The following is a 15,555-nucleotide window of genomic DNA, read 5'->3' as shown; positions in this document are numbered from 1 at the left end:
GTTTCTAGAAGTAAATTAGGATTAGACATTTTGAAGACTGTACTGGATCTTTCAAATATGTTAAACATGAAAAAAAAAATAGAACTAATTTAAAATCTGTTTCTGATCATGCCCTCTTTTTTTTTTCTAGGCGAGTGTATATATCTTACCTTGACAGTGTTCATTTCTTCCGCCCTAAATGCTTGAGGACTGCTGTCTATCATGAAATCCTAATTGGATATCTAGAATATGTCAAGAAATTAGGGTAAGTATTTTTTTAAAATGTTTCTTTCTGTACAAATTTGTGTTCCATAGCTCTCACTGCAAGTTACTACCACCTATTATGCAGAATATGGTGCCAAATATCATACCACGTGACAGAGTAAACTGGTAATAACTGTATACAGCTGAGAAAGAGAAAAGACAAAAAGGAGATTAACAGGCCTTTCAGAAGAGGCTTCATTCACATACTTCAGGTATATAAAGAGATTAGAGACTGATATTAAACTTCCTTACATCTAAGCAGAAAAACTAACCTTTCTGTCTGGGTTACGAAATTCTGGTGGCCTTGTTGATTGTGTACAGTACTTGAGAAATGCCACTGCTTCAATTGGGTCATTCCTTTGGGCTGGCAAGTTCTTACCCATGCTTGTTTGTGTGGAGAGAGGTAAGTTTCTTCTGTCTGCACTGATTAACTCTTACAGTTGTGCAAGGCTGCTAAGAAATCTCTTGCAGAAAAAGCAGTTCAAATTGTGAAAAACTGAGAAGTTAGAGGAGGAGGAGGAAATTATACACAGGACAGTGCAAAAGAACAGAAAATACATGAGACAGCACAAAAGAGAATACAGAACAGGTGAAATAAGAACGGTGGAAATGATCATGACTACTCAAGTAGAAAAGGCAGTAAAATAAGCATCAATCTATTGTCAAAGGTATCTGGTATCATTTGGCAGAATTATTCATGAAGAAATTTTGGGAGATGAGTTGCATGAGAAAAATTGGGAGAGTCAGAATGGAGGCAGGTGGTACTGTACTGTTTTCAGTACTGCAGAGATATGATGAGTGTGTGAACTTTGAAGGCATACTTTAGACTTCTTTAAACTGCTTTTTATTGTATATTTCTGACCTTGGAATCTGTAAAACTGCTGCATGGAGCTCAAGCTTCAGTTTTATTTAATGCTGTTCTCTGTGGAATGGGTAACATCAGGTTCTAATTTTGGGAAAACAATATTGGTCATGCAATATCATCTCTCCCTTCTCAAGCAGAAGGAATGACAACTGGCTGCAGTTTCTGGGGTTTGGGTAGGATTCTGCAGAGCTGTTTCTTAGCACACCAAGGATGGTTATTTTTCTCTAACTTGAGATCTGATCGTTCCTCCTATGGGAGTTAGTTGTTTGTTTGTTTTTTTTTTAACTAATAGAAAAGAACTGTGAATGAAGAAGTGATCTTCATCGTATTTTATTTTCTGCAGCTGCTACTATCTGGATGTTATTTGTCTTCATAGTTCTTGTGTTTGTACGTCCAACAGCTTAAGTCAACAGTGACTATCTTTTTCATTCTCTGATATAATGGTGAAACCTTTTAAAACAGGTCTTCAAAGTTAAAAAGGAACTACAGTAGAAAAATGAATTGTTCAAGTAAATGCATTTTTAAAATGTTCCTAAGTAATGAATGATTATGCTGTCTCCATCTTCTCATTAGTTATCAGGTGGCACTTGCAGGTCTACTTCAGGCTTAGATTTTTACCTTGACTGGAAAGCGTGCGCACTTCTTGATTTATTCTGCATATAGGGCTGAATTTCTAAAAGTCAGTGAAAAGATGGAAGCATTATCTATGTGAATTAAGCTGGAATGAACACTAGAATTAAATCTTTGAGAGCTATTATTATCCATCTGTTAATGTCAGCCAACTTTGTGGTGGCTCCATCTCGTGGCAGAGAGGAAAGCAAGTTCTATTAATAACTATCAGAGCCAACATATACTGTTTTTTATCTAATGATGCTAGGTATACTACTGGACATATCTGGGCATGCCCACCAAGTGAAGGAGATGACTACATTTTCCACTGCCATCCTCCTGACCAAAAGATACCCAAACCCAAACGACTGCAAGAGTGGTACAAAAAGATGCTGGACAAATCTGTGTCAGAGCGCATTGTTCACGACTACAAGGTTTGTTGGATGACTGTCTGTGTTAGGGGCTAGTTTTGACCAACCTCGTCTTGGTTTCTTCCTTGCCTACGCATTGTCTGATTCTGGGACTGTGCTATATTAGTTTAAGGGACTTGATCACTAAAATCCTGGAGTTAAAAAACAATCCTATTCAAAGCATATAGCTTCTGAAATGAATGCTAGCAAGAGATTTTAAGTGATGAAGTAGAACAAACTAAATTCTCGAAGAATGCTGTTTAAGAGAGCAAACCTCACTTTTGTTAATAGAAAGAACTTATGGGATCTCTAGTATTCCTGTGTTAAATATAGTTGTGGGGTAAGTTTGCACATTGAAGTCTATCAGTGGTTACGTGAGTGGGAATATTTGAAATGTGTCTGAGGAATTTTCTGTAAATGATGCAGTGTTTAATCTGTATATAGACCATACTCTTACAAATTCAAATTTATTGGTGCCTTTTTTAATTATTTATCGAAAAGCTTACCTTTACTCGCTTCAATTGTTATAGTGGTAACCAGGTGTGTTAATTATTCAGGATATATTTAAGCAAGCGACAGAAGACCGTCTGACAAGTGCGAAAGAGTTACCTTACTTTGAAGGGGACTTCTGGCCAAATGTTCTGGAGGAGAGTATTAAGGAACTCGAGCAAGAGGAGGAAGAGCGAAAGAGAGAAGAGAACACTAGTAATGAAAGCACAGATGTAAGAATGCTTCTGTTATTTCATGACGTAATTCAAAAGTTGTGATTTCCTGTTACTAATTGAAGCAGAAGAAGGGCCTAGGCTCTTCATTTAGCTGGGTTTTTCATATTTTGCTCTAATTAAAACTCAAAATTATGTTTTATTAGTTAAAGCTGCTGAAATACCCTCTACATTTGTAGTAGTAGTAGCTGTTCACATGGCTGTAAACCTAACTAGTTACCAAAGTTTTTTAAAATGAAACAGTTGTTAGTTGAATATTTTGTTACTGAAATTCAACTGTTATCAATGTTTGTGCTGCAACTTTGGCCTGGCTAGGAAACCTTTTCCTTAAGCTTTTGCTTTTGAACAGTGGCTCTTTTCTTAGTAGCCTAAATGTTATAATAATGATTTTAGCAGAGCACCAGAAAAACACAGCTCTGATTTAGTAATTTACTCAGCATAGCATTTTTGGTTTTGTTTTGTTTTTTTTTCAGTAGGAAGTTTTCAGGCATCAAAGATCTGAAGCTCAAAATCAAATTGAATTCTTGTAGGGCTACTCAAACTACAGCAATTTCTTGCTGGTGTCTTGTTTGTGCCATTTTCTTTTTGGAGGGCATACAACAAATGTGCTTTCACATTCCACAAAGAAAAAAAAGAGTTATGCCTCTTCACAAGCAAATTCAAAAATGAACAAATGCAGAATTTATTTCCTTGATCTTCTGAGCTTTCATGGAATAGGTGGTGAATCCAGGGTGAAATTAGTAGTTTTGCCCACACAGTAGTACTTGCTGGTTAGCTCTGAACACTGACATAGATACAGATATTAGAATTTTGTTTTGGTTTAGAATTGTTCTCTAGAAGATTTCTGCATCAAAAAAAGTTTATTACAACTAGAATTTGTAATTCCCCTTTGCTGTCCTTGCAACATCTCCTGAAAGGCTTTTGAATAAACTTAAGTTTATGTGCCATCTGGGAGCTAGGCAACTTGATACCAAATTTGCATTAACTAGCATTAACTAAGTTAATTGAAGTTTTTTCTTTGTTTTGTTTAACTGCTGCACCTTCCTATCATATCCTCATACTAGAAATTATGTTACTAAGGCTTTTTGGACTGGGAAGAAAAGCTTTATGTTAAAATCAGTTTGATACAGTCTATTCTAAAAAAACAACTGTTGGACAGAGGGCTGTAACAAACAAAATCTAGGTGGAGTAAGTCTGTCTTACTTCTGGTTAGTGCAGTATCAGTTGTGCTTTTCAGTTATTTTTAGTTTTGAATTGCATTAAGAGCCATTTGCTGAACACATTGGTAATTATCCAGGAGATTCTACAGTGTTCAACTATCAAAGGCAGATGGGTTTCACTAAATATCATTTATATTTCCTATAATTATAATTCCTAAACATTTATGCTTTTAGTGTTCCTGGAACCATACATTGCTGATCTTGTTATCTTCTAGAGTAATTCCAATTTAATTAATTTAATCTTTCAGGGGACCCCAGTAAGTGTCTTTGAAGTAAATTCCTGTGAAATATGTTTAGTCCTGCTATTAGAGATGTGAAAGTAATAAAATGCTGGTGTGGTGTGATATAGGTACCTGACATAAAATGCCTTTAAAATTGTTAGGTGAGCAAAGGAGACAGCAAAAATGCCAAAAAGAAGAACAATAAGAAGACAAGTAAGAACAAGAGCAGTTTGAGTCGTGGCAATAAGAAGAAGCCTGGCATGCCGAATGTGTCCAATGACCTTTCCCAAAAGCTGTATGCCACTATGGAGAAACACAAAGAGGTGAGAATTGATAGGATGAGAAATACTATACTGAAGTATACAGATGTTCAAAACCTTGGTCCTTCCGACAGAACTGTGTGCTGTAAATCATACAGGTTTACTGGGGAGTTGGGTGGTACACTATACTTAGGTACCAGTAAGCGATCATATTCTTTGCTGTGAAGAAGGTAAACCAACTTGCAGCACACTCAGAAGTTCGAAGTTTCCCAGTTCTTAAAAACACACTGCTGAAGCAGCACATCATTCAGGTGTTAGATGGGCCTGGAAATGTACACCGGAGTTTGAACAAAAAGTCTTGGTAAGTGCTGGCATTAATTATTTTTACTTCAATTCTCAGGTTTTCTTTGTCATCCGTCTCATTGCTGGCCCTGCAGCCAACTCCCTTCCCCCCATCGTTGAGCCTGACCCGCTCATTCCATGTGACCTGATGGATGGGCGCGATGCTTTCCTTACCCTTGCTAGAGACAAGCACCTGGAGTTCTCCTCTCTGCGAAGAGCTCAGTGGTCAACCATGTGCATGCTGGTGGAGCTGCATACGCAGAGCCAAGACCGCTTTGTTTACACCTGCAACGAGTGCAAGCATCATGTGGAGACCAGATGGCACTGCACTGTGTGTGAGGTACGCTTGGTAAAGTTTTCCCTACAGGTGTCCCTATATTTCTGTACCCAGAGTGCTTTTCAACTAATTTCTCAATGTTAACTTACAAAAAAGATCTGTACAGCTCACCTTCTGGCAGTTGAGGAGAGAAGGATGTTTTTTCTTATCAGACAATATTACTAGTTGGCTATTCAGTGAAATTTGTCTTCTACTTTCAAGCTGTGGAGAACTGAAGTAGCAGAATTGCATTTCCTGTAATTCGTTTAAGGTGCTGCTGCTTAACCAGCTGGAAAAAGTAATGATTGCTTGGGCTGTAATTAGTTGATTGCTCTGAAGAGCAATGTGTTCATTCTTCTTCCAAACTGTGGTGCTGCAGTATTTCTGCAAACAGGGCTCTCCATCAGTTTTCTGATACAGAGGTTTTGCTATGCCTTAAAACAGATTTCTATACTTGGGTGAGTGTTCTGTTGTCACTCTATAGTAGCAAACAGCATACTTGTCCCCAGAACTGTTTGCAATACCAGTGTTTGAAGACCGAGCCTAGTGTGCCTGTTCCCAGAATCTGGAAGAATCTTGAATTTGTCTTGTAACTTAATTTTTTAGCTTGCTAGAAGTAAATGATTGCCTTGGATTTGTTTCTGAAAAGTTCTGATTAAGTTTTTATATTCTCGTTTTGAAGTAGGTATTGGAAAACAAATTCTACATTTTTTACGGATTAATTGAATCCCTTGGATAACTTGGATCTTCTTAAATAAATTGAGCCCAAATTCTTGCTGTTGCTTTCACAGACTGTAAATGCTATTCTGTTCTTCTATCAGCAGTCTTTTGGGTTCAACTCACCTGACTTCCAAATTAACTCCTAATTCAATAATCAGATCCCTTCCCAACAAATTATACTCTGCTTCAGGCACTAACAAAAAGGATCCGAAGCCATGCCTACAGGGTGCTTCTATCTCTACTCTTTTGATTATTGATGTTTTAAATGGTTCACCCTTGGCTCCGACTACTTGAAGTTTTTTCTGAGGAAACTGAGCATCCCCAGGGCAGCTTTTGGACAGTCGATCTTTCTGCCCCGGAGTCCACAAGGAACTCCATTTCCTGGCGCTGAGGACGCACTTTCAATTTTATCAAGGGCTCTGTTCCTTTCAAGGTCATCCTTTAAGGGATTAATTGAATCCCTTGGATAACTTGGATCTTCTTAAATAAATTGAGCCCAAATTCTTGTTGTTGCTTTCACAGACTGTAAATGCTATTCTGTTCTTCTATCAGCACCCTTTTGGGTTCAACTCACCTGACAACCCAGCTCTCATTCTTCCTTCTTTGAAAATTGGGTAAGAGTGGTAGGAAAGGTATGCTGCTTTTTCAAAAGGAGGGGCACAACAGCCGTTTGATCCTTGCCTTTCTCCTCCCTTTTTAAATCAGGAAAGAAAGGGATTTTTTCAGCCTGGCTGAATCACATGTGACTTATTAACTCAGAGCAAACTTGTTATTCAAGATACACGTTTATTTCAGACACCTTTACACTTCTGCACACTTTCCCTGGCTATAGTTTCACTTTATTCCCCTCTGCTACCTCAGCATAGCCTGAAAGACTGATTTTTTTATTTTTTATTTTTTTCCCCAAGCATTAATTTGCCTGGAACAGTCTGGGAGTAATGTGCTGAGATGGCATGACACCAGTTGCTCATTGCATGGGAGTAACAGGAACACCGATAACTTTACCTTTCTTGTCTTTCCAGGATTACGACCTGTGCATCACCTGCTATAACACTAAGAATCACGACCATAAGATGGAAAAACTAGGCCTTGGTCTAGATGATGAGAGCAACAACCAGCAGACTGCAACCACCCAGAGCCCAGGTGACTCCCGCCGCCTGAGCATCCAGCGCTGCATCCAGTCCCTGGTCCACGCCTGCCAGTGCCGTAACGCCAACTGCTCGCTGCCATCCTGCCAGAAGATGAAACGGGTCGTCCAACACACCAAAGGCTGCAAACGCAAAACCAACGGAGGGTGCCCCATCTGCAAGCAACTCATTGCTCTTTGCTGCTACCATGCAAAGCACTGCCAGGAGAACAAGTGCCCGGTGCCCTTCTGCCTCAACATCAAACACAAACTCCGTCAACAGCAGCTTCAGCACCGCCTGCAACAGGCTCAGATGCTCCGAAGGAGGATGGCAAGTATGCAGCGGACCGGTGTGGTGGGCCAGCAGCAGGGGCTGCCCTCACCGACACCAGCCACCCCGACAACTCCGACAGGCCAGCAGCCCACGACGCCGCAAACTCCCCAGCCCCAGCCTCCACCCCAACCTGCCTCGCAGCCTCAGCCCGCGCCTCCCAACAGCATGCCGCCCTACAGCATGCCGAGAACTCAACCCCCTGGTGCTGTGTCCCAGGGCAAGGCGGGCGGCCAGGTGACTCCTCCGACTCCACCCCAGCCGCCTCAGCCACCAGTTCAGGGTCCTCCTCCAGCAGCGGTGGAAATGGCCATGCAGATCCAGAGGGCGGCGGAGACCCAACGACAGATGGCGCAGGTTCAGATTTTCCAAAGGCCGATTCAGCACCAGATGCCCCAGATGCCGCCCATGGGAATGAATCCTCCACAGATAGCCAGGGGTCCTGGTGGCCACATAGATCAAGGAATGGGGCCAGCGGGGATCCAACAGCAGCCACCTTGGGTGCAGGGTGGCTTGCCCCAAGCTCAGCTGCAGCCGGGAATGCAGAGGCCATCCATGATGTCAGTAGCCCAGCCAGGTCAACCAATGAATATGGCACCTCAGCCAGGAATGGGCCAGGTACCTGGCACTGCCCAGCCAAAGCAGCCACCTCTGCCCCAGGCAGCCTTACAGAACCTACTGCGGACACTCAGGTCTCCCAGCTCACCCATGCAGCAGCAGCAGGTGCTTAACATCCTTCACTCCAATCCTCAGCTGTTGGCTGCTTTCATCAAGCAGCGGGCCGCCAAGTACGCGGGGTCCCAGAACCCCCAGGGGATGCCTGGTCAACCTGGCATGCCCCAGGGCCAGCCGGGGCTCCAACCGCAGCAGGCCATGCAGGGGCAGCAGGGAGGGGTGCACCCCAACGCAGCCATGCAGAACATGAACCCCATGCAGGGGGGGGTGCAGAGGCCCAGCATGCCACAGCAGCAGCAGCCGCCACAGCAGCCGCAGCAAGCCATGGCTGGGATGAATCCTCAGGCACAGCAGATGAATATGAATCACTCGGGGATGGCTCCTCAGTTCCGAGACCTCCTGATGCGGCGGCACCAGATAATGGAGCAGCAGCGCCAGCAGCAGCAGCAAGGAGTGGGACCGGCGCTGGGGCCAGGGATGGCCAACCACAACCAGTTCCAGCAGCCCCAGGGCGTCGGGTATCCACAGCAGCAGCAGCAACAGCAGCAGCAGCAACGGATGCAGCATCACATGCAACAGATGCAGCAAGGAAACATGGGACAGATAAGCCAGCTTCCCCAGGCCATGAGTGCAGAGACAGGAGCCAGTTTGCAGCAGGCTTTCCAGCAGAGGCTGCTCCAGCAGCAGATGGGGTCCCCGGCTCAGCCCAATCCTATGAGCCCCCAGCAGCACATGCTGCCCAACCAGGCCCAGTCCCCACACCTACAGGGTCAGCAGCTCCCTTCGTCGCTCACCAATCAAGTGCGCTCTCCACAGCCTGTACCCTCGCCACGGCCCCAGTCCCAGCCCCCCCATTCCAGCCCATCCCCCCGGATGCAGCCTCAGCCTTCTCCGCACCACGTCTCCCCGCAGACCAGCTCCCCACATCCAGGACTGGTAGCTGCACAGGCTAATCCCATGGATCAAGGGCACTTTGCCAGCCCGGACCAGAGTGCAATGCTTTCCCAGCTTGCTAGCAATCCTGGTATGGCAGGCCTCCATGGTACAAGCGCCACAGAACTGGGGCTCAGCTCTGAGAACTCAGACTTGAATTCAAATCTTTCACAGAGTACACTAGACATACACTAGACACATTGTAGCATTTTGGGAGCAAAAAAAGAAAAAGAAGAAAAAAGAAAAAAAGAAAAAAACTTATTTTCTCAAGACTTTTTGTACTGAAGACGAATTTTTTTGAATCTTTCTTAGCTAAAACAACATTTTTCCCTGGACACATCTGAACTCTACAGCAGTAGTTTGTGGTTTTCAAAGTAAACCAACAACGAACCTGAGGGACAGTAGAGTACAAAGAATATATTTTTGTTATGGCTGGAATCATAACCAGTCCTTTTTCTTGTTTATTTTTTTTTTCCTCGTGTGCGTTGGGGAGGTCGAGGGAAGAGGGTGATCTTCTGGCTGTTGGCCAAAGGACGCCCTACTCATTGCCTCCAATAGGTTTTATTTTTTTTTTAAATTAATGAAAATATGTAATATTGATAGTTATTATTTACTGAGGCAGATGGTAAACATTTTCCCTATTCTGGTTTTTCTTCATGTCACCGCAAAAAGAAAAATACCACAGTGAAAAAAACGACATCAATAAACCACCAGAGGAGAAACTTTTCCTAAAGCCGGAGGACAAAAGGGGTTAATGTTGCTTTAAGAATACATTACATATATAAATATATATATATAAAAGTAAATACCGATCTTTTCCTCTTCGGTTGGAAATATGTCAATTCTTTGAGAAAAAAAAAATGTAAAAATATTAAATAACTCAGTCCCCTCCTGAAGTCTACTTTTGTCCTCCAAGAATTTTCTATACAAGAGTCTGAGCTTAAAAATAAAAACTTCAAGTATTAAAATTTGTACATGTAGAGAGAAGATGACATTTTTGCAAATACACAGGGGCAGCTGCCAAATGGATGTAGTATATATATTGTGGTTTCTGTTTTCTTGAAAGAATTTTTTTTTGTTGTTATTTTTACATCTAACAAAGGAAAAAAGAAAATAAAAAAGAGGGTAAGAAACAAATCCGACGGGATGATTTTAACCTGAGAAAAAGTCCCTGGGGTTTATTCTTTCTGCTTGCTTTCTCTCTCCCCTGCCCTTTTCCCACCCTCTTCCACTTTCTGTAAAACTTGAAAATAGAAAGCAAAAAAAAAAAACAAAAAACAAAAAAAAACACCCTCAAATGTTGTAAATCATGCAATTAAAGTTGATTACTTATAAATACGAACTTTCGATCACTGTATAGACTGTTAAAAATTGATTTCTTATTACCTATTGTTAAATAAACTGTGTGAGACAGACAGCCTGTTTTTAATGATTCCCTGCGCTCCCACACGTGTCGCTCGTTGAGAAGACGGTGGGGTGGCAGAAGATGCGCTACTTCCGATGTTCGCCGTGTAGAAGTTGGAGAGCTATTTAATGTATATGACTGTTTTAAAGTGCAAATCTATGATAAGGGGACGTGGAGTAACGAGCAGTCTTATAAACGGACGCTTTTTTGGTACAAGCCTGCATTCGCGTTTGTTCATGGCATGTATTTTACCAAAGAAATGAGGTCTGACCTCATCAGTTGTGCCGCTCGGCTGCACCGCACCCTGCTCGGCCAGGCTGGGAGCAGCTGATGCTCAAAAGACCTATTTTGCATTTTGAAATGAGAACTATTGTTTGGATATGTGATATTAAAAGATCCTATTTCACTTGGAATATATTGTACAGCTTTTGGCACCGAACTGTGAGCCTGAGAGAGAACCTTGTGTGGATATTCTGTAGATGCTGCGCTGCAGTAGCTGATGGGTGCCCCATTAATGCTGCATTGCACCCGGCTACGGGCTGGCCATAGGCTGCACGTGGCTGCTTAGCATGGAAAGGATGAAGTGCTCTTGGTCTCACCTGACAGCAGTGTGTGCAGGCGGCTGCTTCTTATGTGTACCCCTATTTTGGGGATGTCCTGAACAGAAATGCTTTAGCTAGGGAGTGTGTGCTTAGCAAAGCTGGTTGTGTGTGCCATCTGTAACTGTATGCGCATACTGTCAACCCTGTGGTGTCAAACCTGGTGTGTCGTGCGCTGCCTGAGTGCCGTATGTACAGAGTAGCCAGGGAGGGCTTCCCTAAGTACAGCCCTGCCCCGCGGGTGTGTATGCCATGGCTGTGCTGGGTAGTAACTTGTACCTGTGTTTTGTGCCCCTGAAGATCTGCATGTGGCCAGAGCACAGCAGGGGTGTTGGGATTGTCCCTGTGTCCATGAAGCCCAGATAACAACATGAGCAGTTTGCCTTCAGGAAATGGCTGGTGGAAGATGATGGAGAGGGGAGCCTGACCACACAGGAATCTCAGTTAAGAGCCAGACAAAAGCCGTGGTCTATTACAAAGTGGACAGATGTTCTTGGTTGTTAGAAATGTGGAATAAAAAGCTTGCTATTTAGATAAAAGCACAAGTAGGGTGATTGATCTTATACAGGAGCATAAACCGTGAATAGAAAAGTGTACTTGATGGCAAGATGCCTTCAGCAGGATGGCAGAAGGTCCCTGGAAGGCTTATGGAATGCAACCCTGTGCTTCGGCATTCTCCATCAGGCAATCCTTGTTCTGATCAGCCCTAAGTGCTGAAGTCAGCTCTGCACCAAGCCCATTACCTCACTCCTCTGCAGTGGAAGGTAGTGACTGCTGTTGATCCACTGAAGCAAACAAAAGCCCCATGGTGAATATCCAGGGCAGCAGGGTGGGATGTTTTAGGTCTGTGTTCTCCATTTCAACCATGGCAAGTTTTCTTTCTTTCCACCCAAACAAAGCCTAGTTTTACTTTCAGCCATGGGACTTCCCAAGATGTAGTACAAATAAAAATTCTTTTGACCACACAGGCCTTAGTGAAGTATAAAGTGTACCCAGCTTTCTGGCCTGTGTTACAATATTTGTACGTCCTAACTTAGAGGTTTGCATGAAAGCTGAATTGCAGTTGCACTGCTGCACCAACTGACTGTATCTGTTCTGCCTCAAGAACTCTCCCCTTGTCAGGAGGCCACACAGCTCCTACACTCATGCCTATTGCAACCTGAGCTATGAAGATGTGCTCCTGGTCCCCTCTGTAGATCTGCAGGTGAAACAGGACACATCTTCCCAGTGCCCAAAGTGGCAATCTTACATCCTTATTTATCATGGGAGTCTCCATTTTTAAAGCTAATGGGCACTAACATCAGTAAAGATGAGTGGATGAGTGATTCAGGCTCTTGAATCGTAAAATCACAAAGATTGGAAAAAAAAACTCAGATCATCCAGTCCAACCATCCACCTACCACCAGATTTTCCCCACTAAACCACGTTCCTTAGTAGAACATCTAAATGACTCTTGAACACCCTCAGGGATGGTAACTCAACCACCTTACTGGACAGCTTATTCCACCACTTGAGCACTCTTTCATAGAATAATTTTTTTCTAATATCCAACATGATTTTTAACAAACAATGGCAGACTGCCCCATACAGTACCTCACTTGGATGTACCTGCAGTCCTAGAAGCTTGACTACCCTATGTTCTCCTACAAATGGACCCTGAGCTTGTTTGGAGATTCTAGCAAGGGAATGCAGCTACCATATACCCTTGAGCAATGAATGGGACATCTCTATCAGGGAAAGTTATCCTCTTTCACTACGTAAGCAGCTTTGGGAGGGATGCGCATGGAATGGTGGGGGAGGAAGGAGACACCCACCAACCCAGTCAGATCAGCCTTAGCAATCGGTGGGGTGAAAGATGTCACAGCCAGTTCGCCCTCACATCTGTGAAACTCCTCTGTAGATATAGGGTCTCCAAGAGGATCCTGTCATGTACCAGTCTCAGCCAGAGCAAGAAGTTCCAATCACTGCTTGCAAAGTCGTATTCTCACCCAAAAGAGTTTGGTCTAAGTGAAGGTACATTACAGGGAGAGCTGTTCCAGAGGCTGCTGGAGACCATGGCCCATGGCACGTCATCAGCAAGCATGGGGACCCTAACCCCATTATGTGCTTCCCGCTGTGCAAAGTCCTGTGTACATTAGGCATCCTCTAGGTGCTGCGCTTTAGGCCCAGCATTTATGCAGGCTGCTCCCTAGTACCTGCTACGTGTGACAAAAAGACAAGCAGCACCTGCTACACCACCCAATTGTTCAAAAACTAGAATGATGTAGGTGGCACTCACTTGGACATTAGATAACTATTGCATCCAAACGAGCTACAGCTGTAGATAGGCCAGGACAAGTCCAGACAAAGCCTGCCAAGGCCAGGGTTACTCACCTAATGCAGAGCTGGTGACCTCTTCAAAGCAGTGGGTATTATTTAAAAAAACAAGCTCCTTTGAGGTGAGTTGCTACCTCTGAAGTGTGTGTAAGGCTTGTAAGTGCTAATGAGAAGGGAAAGCAGAAGCCTGACACAGGTGTCATTGCCTTCTTGGTCATCCATGGAGCTGCTTTGTGTGCTCTGACCTCCGAGTCCAAATCCTGTGTTTGGAGTTGACCCTGATGTACTGAACGATATTCCTATGAGGATACTGGCGTGACATGCTCAGAATGAGGAAGGTCGTATCTACAAAGAGGCGAATAGCAAGGTACAATGCTGTCCTCAGCCATCTGCTTGAGTCTCCCTTATCCTGTGCAGCAGTGGCTGCGGAGGAACAGCAGGGAGAGCACAGGCGAGTGTCCTTGGCTAAGGAACAGTTTGTGCCGATTGACAGAGATGCCCTGAGTAGCACCTGGTTTTGCCCTCCAACCTCCTTCTCCCAAAGAGAAATCTTCCTTTTTTCCTCTCCCAAGCTGAAACGTACATGTGGAAGGATGTTTTCCGAGCCTTGATTATAGAATAGCTTAGGATGGAGTGGAATCTAAAGCCTACCCAGTCCCACCCCATGCCGTGAGCAGGCCTGCCACCTACCAGCTCAGGCTGCCCATCCAACCTGGCCTTGAGCCTCCAGGGATGGGGCACCCACAGCTCTCTGGGCAATCCGTGCCAGTGCCTCACTGGCCTCTGAGTGAAAGATTTCCTCCTAACATCTAACCTAAATCTCCCCTCTTGTAGTTTAAAGCCCTTCCCTCACATCCTATCACTAACAGACCAGCTAAAAAGTCAGTTCCCCTCCTGTTTGTAAGCTCCCTCAAGTACTGGAAGGCCGCAATGAGGTCTCCCTGGAGCCTTCTCTTCTCCAAGCTAAACAAGCCCAACTCCCCCAGCCTATCTTCATAGCAGAGGTGCTCCAGCCCTCCAAGCATCGTCACGGCCCTCCTCTGGACCTGCTCCAACAGTTCTGTGTCCTTCCTGTACTGGGGGTCCCAGGCTTGGATACAGTACTCCAGACAGAGCCTCACAAGAGCAGAGTAGAGGGAGACAATCCCCTCCCTCTCCCTGTCAGCCACCCCTTTTATAATACAGCTGGATACTGTTGGCAATGTTGTTTTATATTCTGCTAAACAGATTGAACAGCCCAATTATGTATTTTGGAAATTGTCGTTTATTAAAGCAAGCAAGTAAGCAAAACAGCGCTGGGCGGCCGGGGAGTCTCTGCTCCACCAACAGCGTGCACTTTCCCCTTGCAGCTGACAGTCTTTATACAGTCCTGTTGTTAGGCAGCCATCCTTTGTCTTGTCAGATGGGGGGGAGCTGAGATCTTTGCAATACATCCTTTTGTGATCCTTACACAGCATCTTTAAAGCTGTATAAGCCCTGGGGTCCATACTTTAAAGTGTTATGTTTGTTGGTGTTTCCGGATGGCTGTAGTAGGAAACTGGCCCCTGCTGTTATCTCAGTTTTCTATTGATAAGCTTACAAATGATTTGATTAACAAACAACAGATTGCTCCTATTACAATTACCCCCTTTTCTTTTTCCATTTTGTTCATCAAATCGGTTAATCGCTTCCCGAGCCAACTCAAGGATAAGGGTCTCATTGACCTCCTCCTCCTCTAATTGTTCATACTGTTGTCTAATCAACATTAAATGTGCCGCTTCAAGTCTGCTTTTTACTAGGGCGATCATTTTATTAAAAATATAGGATCCAAAGGTTAGTACTAACATCAACAAAATCAAAGGACCAGCTATTGTTGATAATAACGTAGTAAGCCATGGAGAATGGTCGAACCATGACTCATACCAATTCTGCTGTTTTTCTCTCTCTTTTTTTCGCTTCTCCAATCCTTCCCTTAATTTGGTCATGGTATCTCTTACAACCCCGGTGTGGTCAGCATAAAAACAGCATTCTTCTCCTATGGCTGCACACAAACCTCCTTGTTGCAAGAATAATACATCGAGTCCTCACTGATTCTGTAATATTACTTCCAATAATGATCTTAAAGATTTTTCCAGGGCTGTTACAGACTTTTCAATTCTTACCAAATCCTCATCCACAGCCTCTCGTAATGATTGGAACCTTTGATTTTGCTGTACCAGAGAAGTGATGCCTGTGCCTGCTCCCACAGCTCCTACAGCCATTA

General features: G+C 43.8%; 1 protein-coding gene across 1 annotated transcript in view; it reads left to right on the top strand.

Annotated features, from left to right (window-relative positions):
• Nucleotides 1–10,410, top strand: part of LOC100543704 (EP300 lysine acetyltransferase) — a 58,979-nt gene extending 48,569 nt beyond the window's left edge. Inside the window, exons 26-31 of the mRNA XM_085225830.1 lie at nt 131–244; nt 1,986–2,151; nt 2,685–2,849; nt 4,452–4,613; nt 4,951–5,232; nt 6,951–10,410. Of these exons, the coding sequence (XP_085081956.1) occupies nt 131–244; nt 1,986–2,151; nt 2,685–2,849; nt 4,452–4,613; nt 4,951–5,232; nt 6,951–9,188 (3,127 nt within the window). The 3' untranslated portion in view covers nt 9,189–10,410. The remainder of the gene's footprint in view (nt 1–130; nt 245–1,985; nt 2,152–2,684; nt 2,850–4,451; nt 4,614–4,950; nt 5,233–6,950) is intronic.
• The last annotated feature ends 5,145 nt before the right edge of the window (nt 10,411–15,555 follow it).

This window comes from Meleagris gallopavo, chromosome 1 (genome assembly GCF_905368555.1).
Source record: "Meleagris gallopavo chromosome 1, MGAL_WU_HG_1.1, whole genome shotgun sequence".
NCBI lineage: Eukaryota > Metazoa > Chordata > Aves > Galliformes > Phasianidae > Meleagris > Meleagris gallopavo.
The sequence above is the reverse complement of the archived record's forward strand: the minus strand, read 5'-3'. Positions and strand labels throughout refer to the sequence as shown.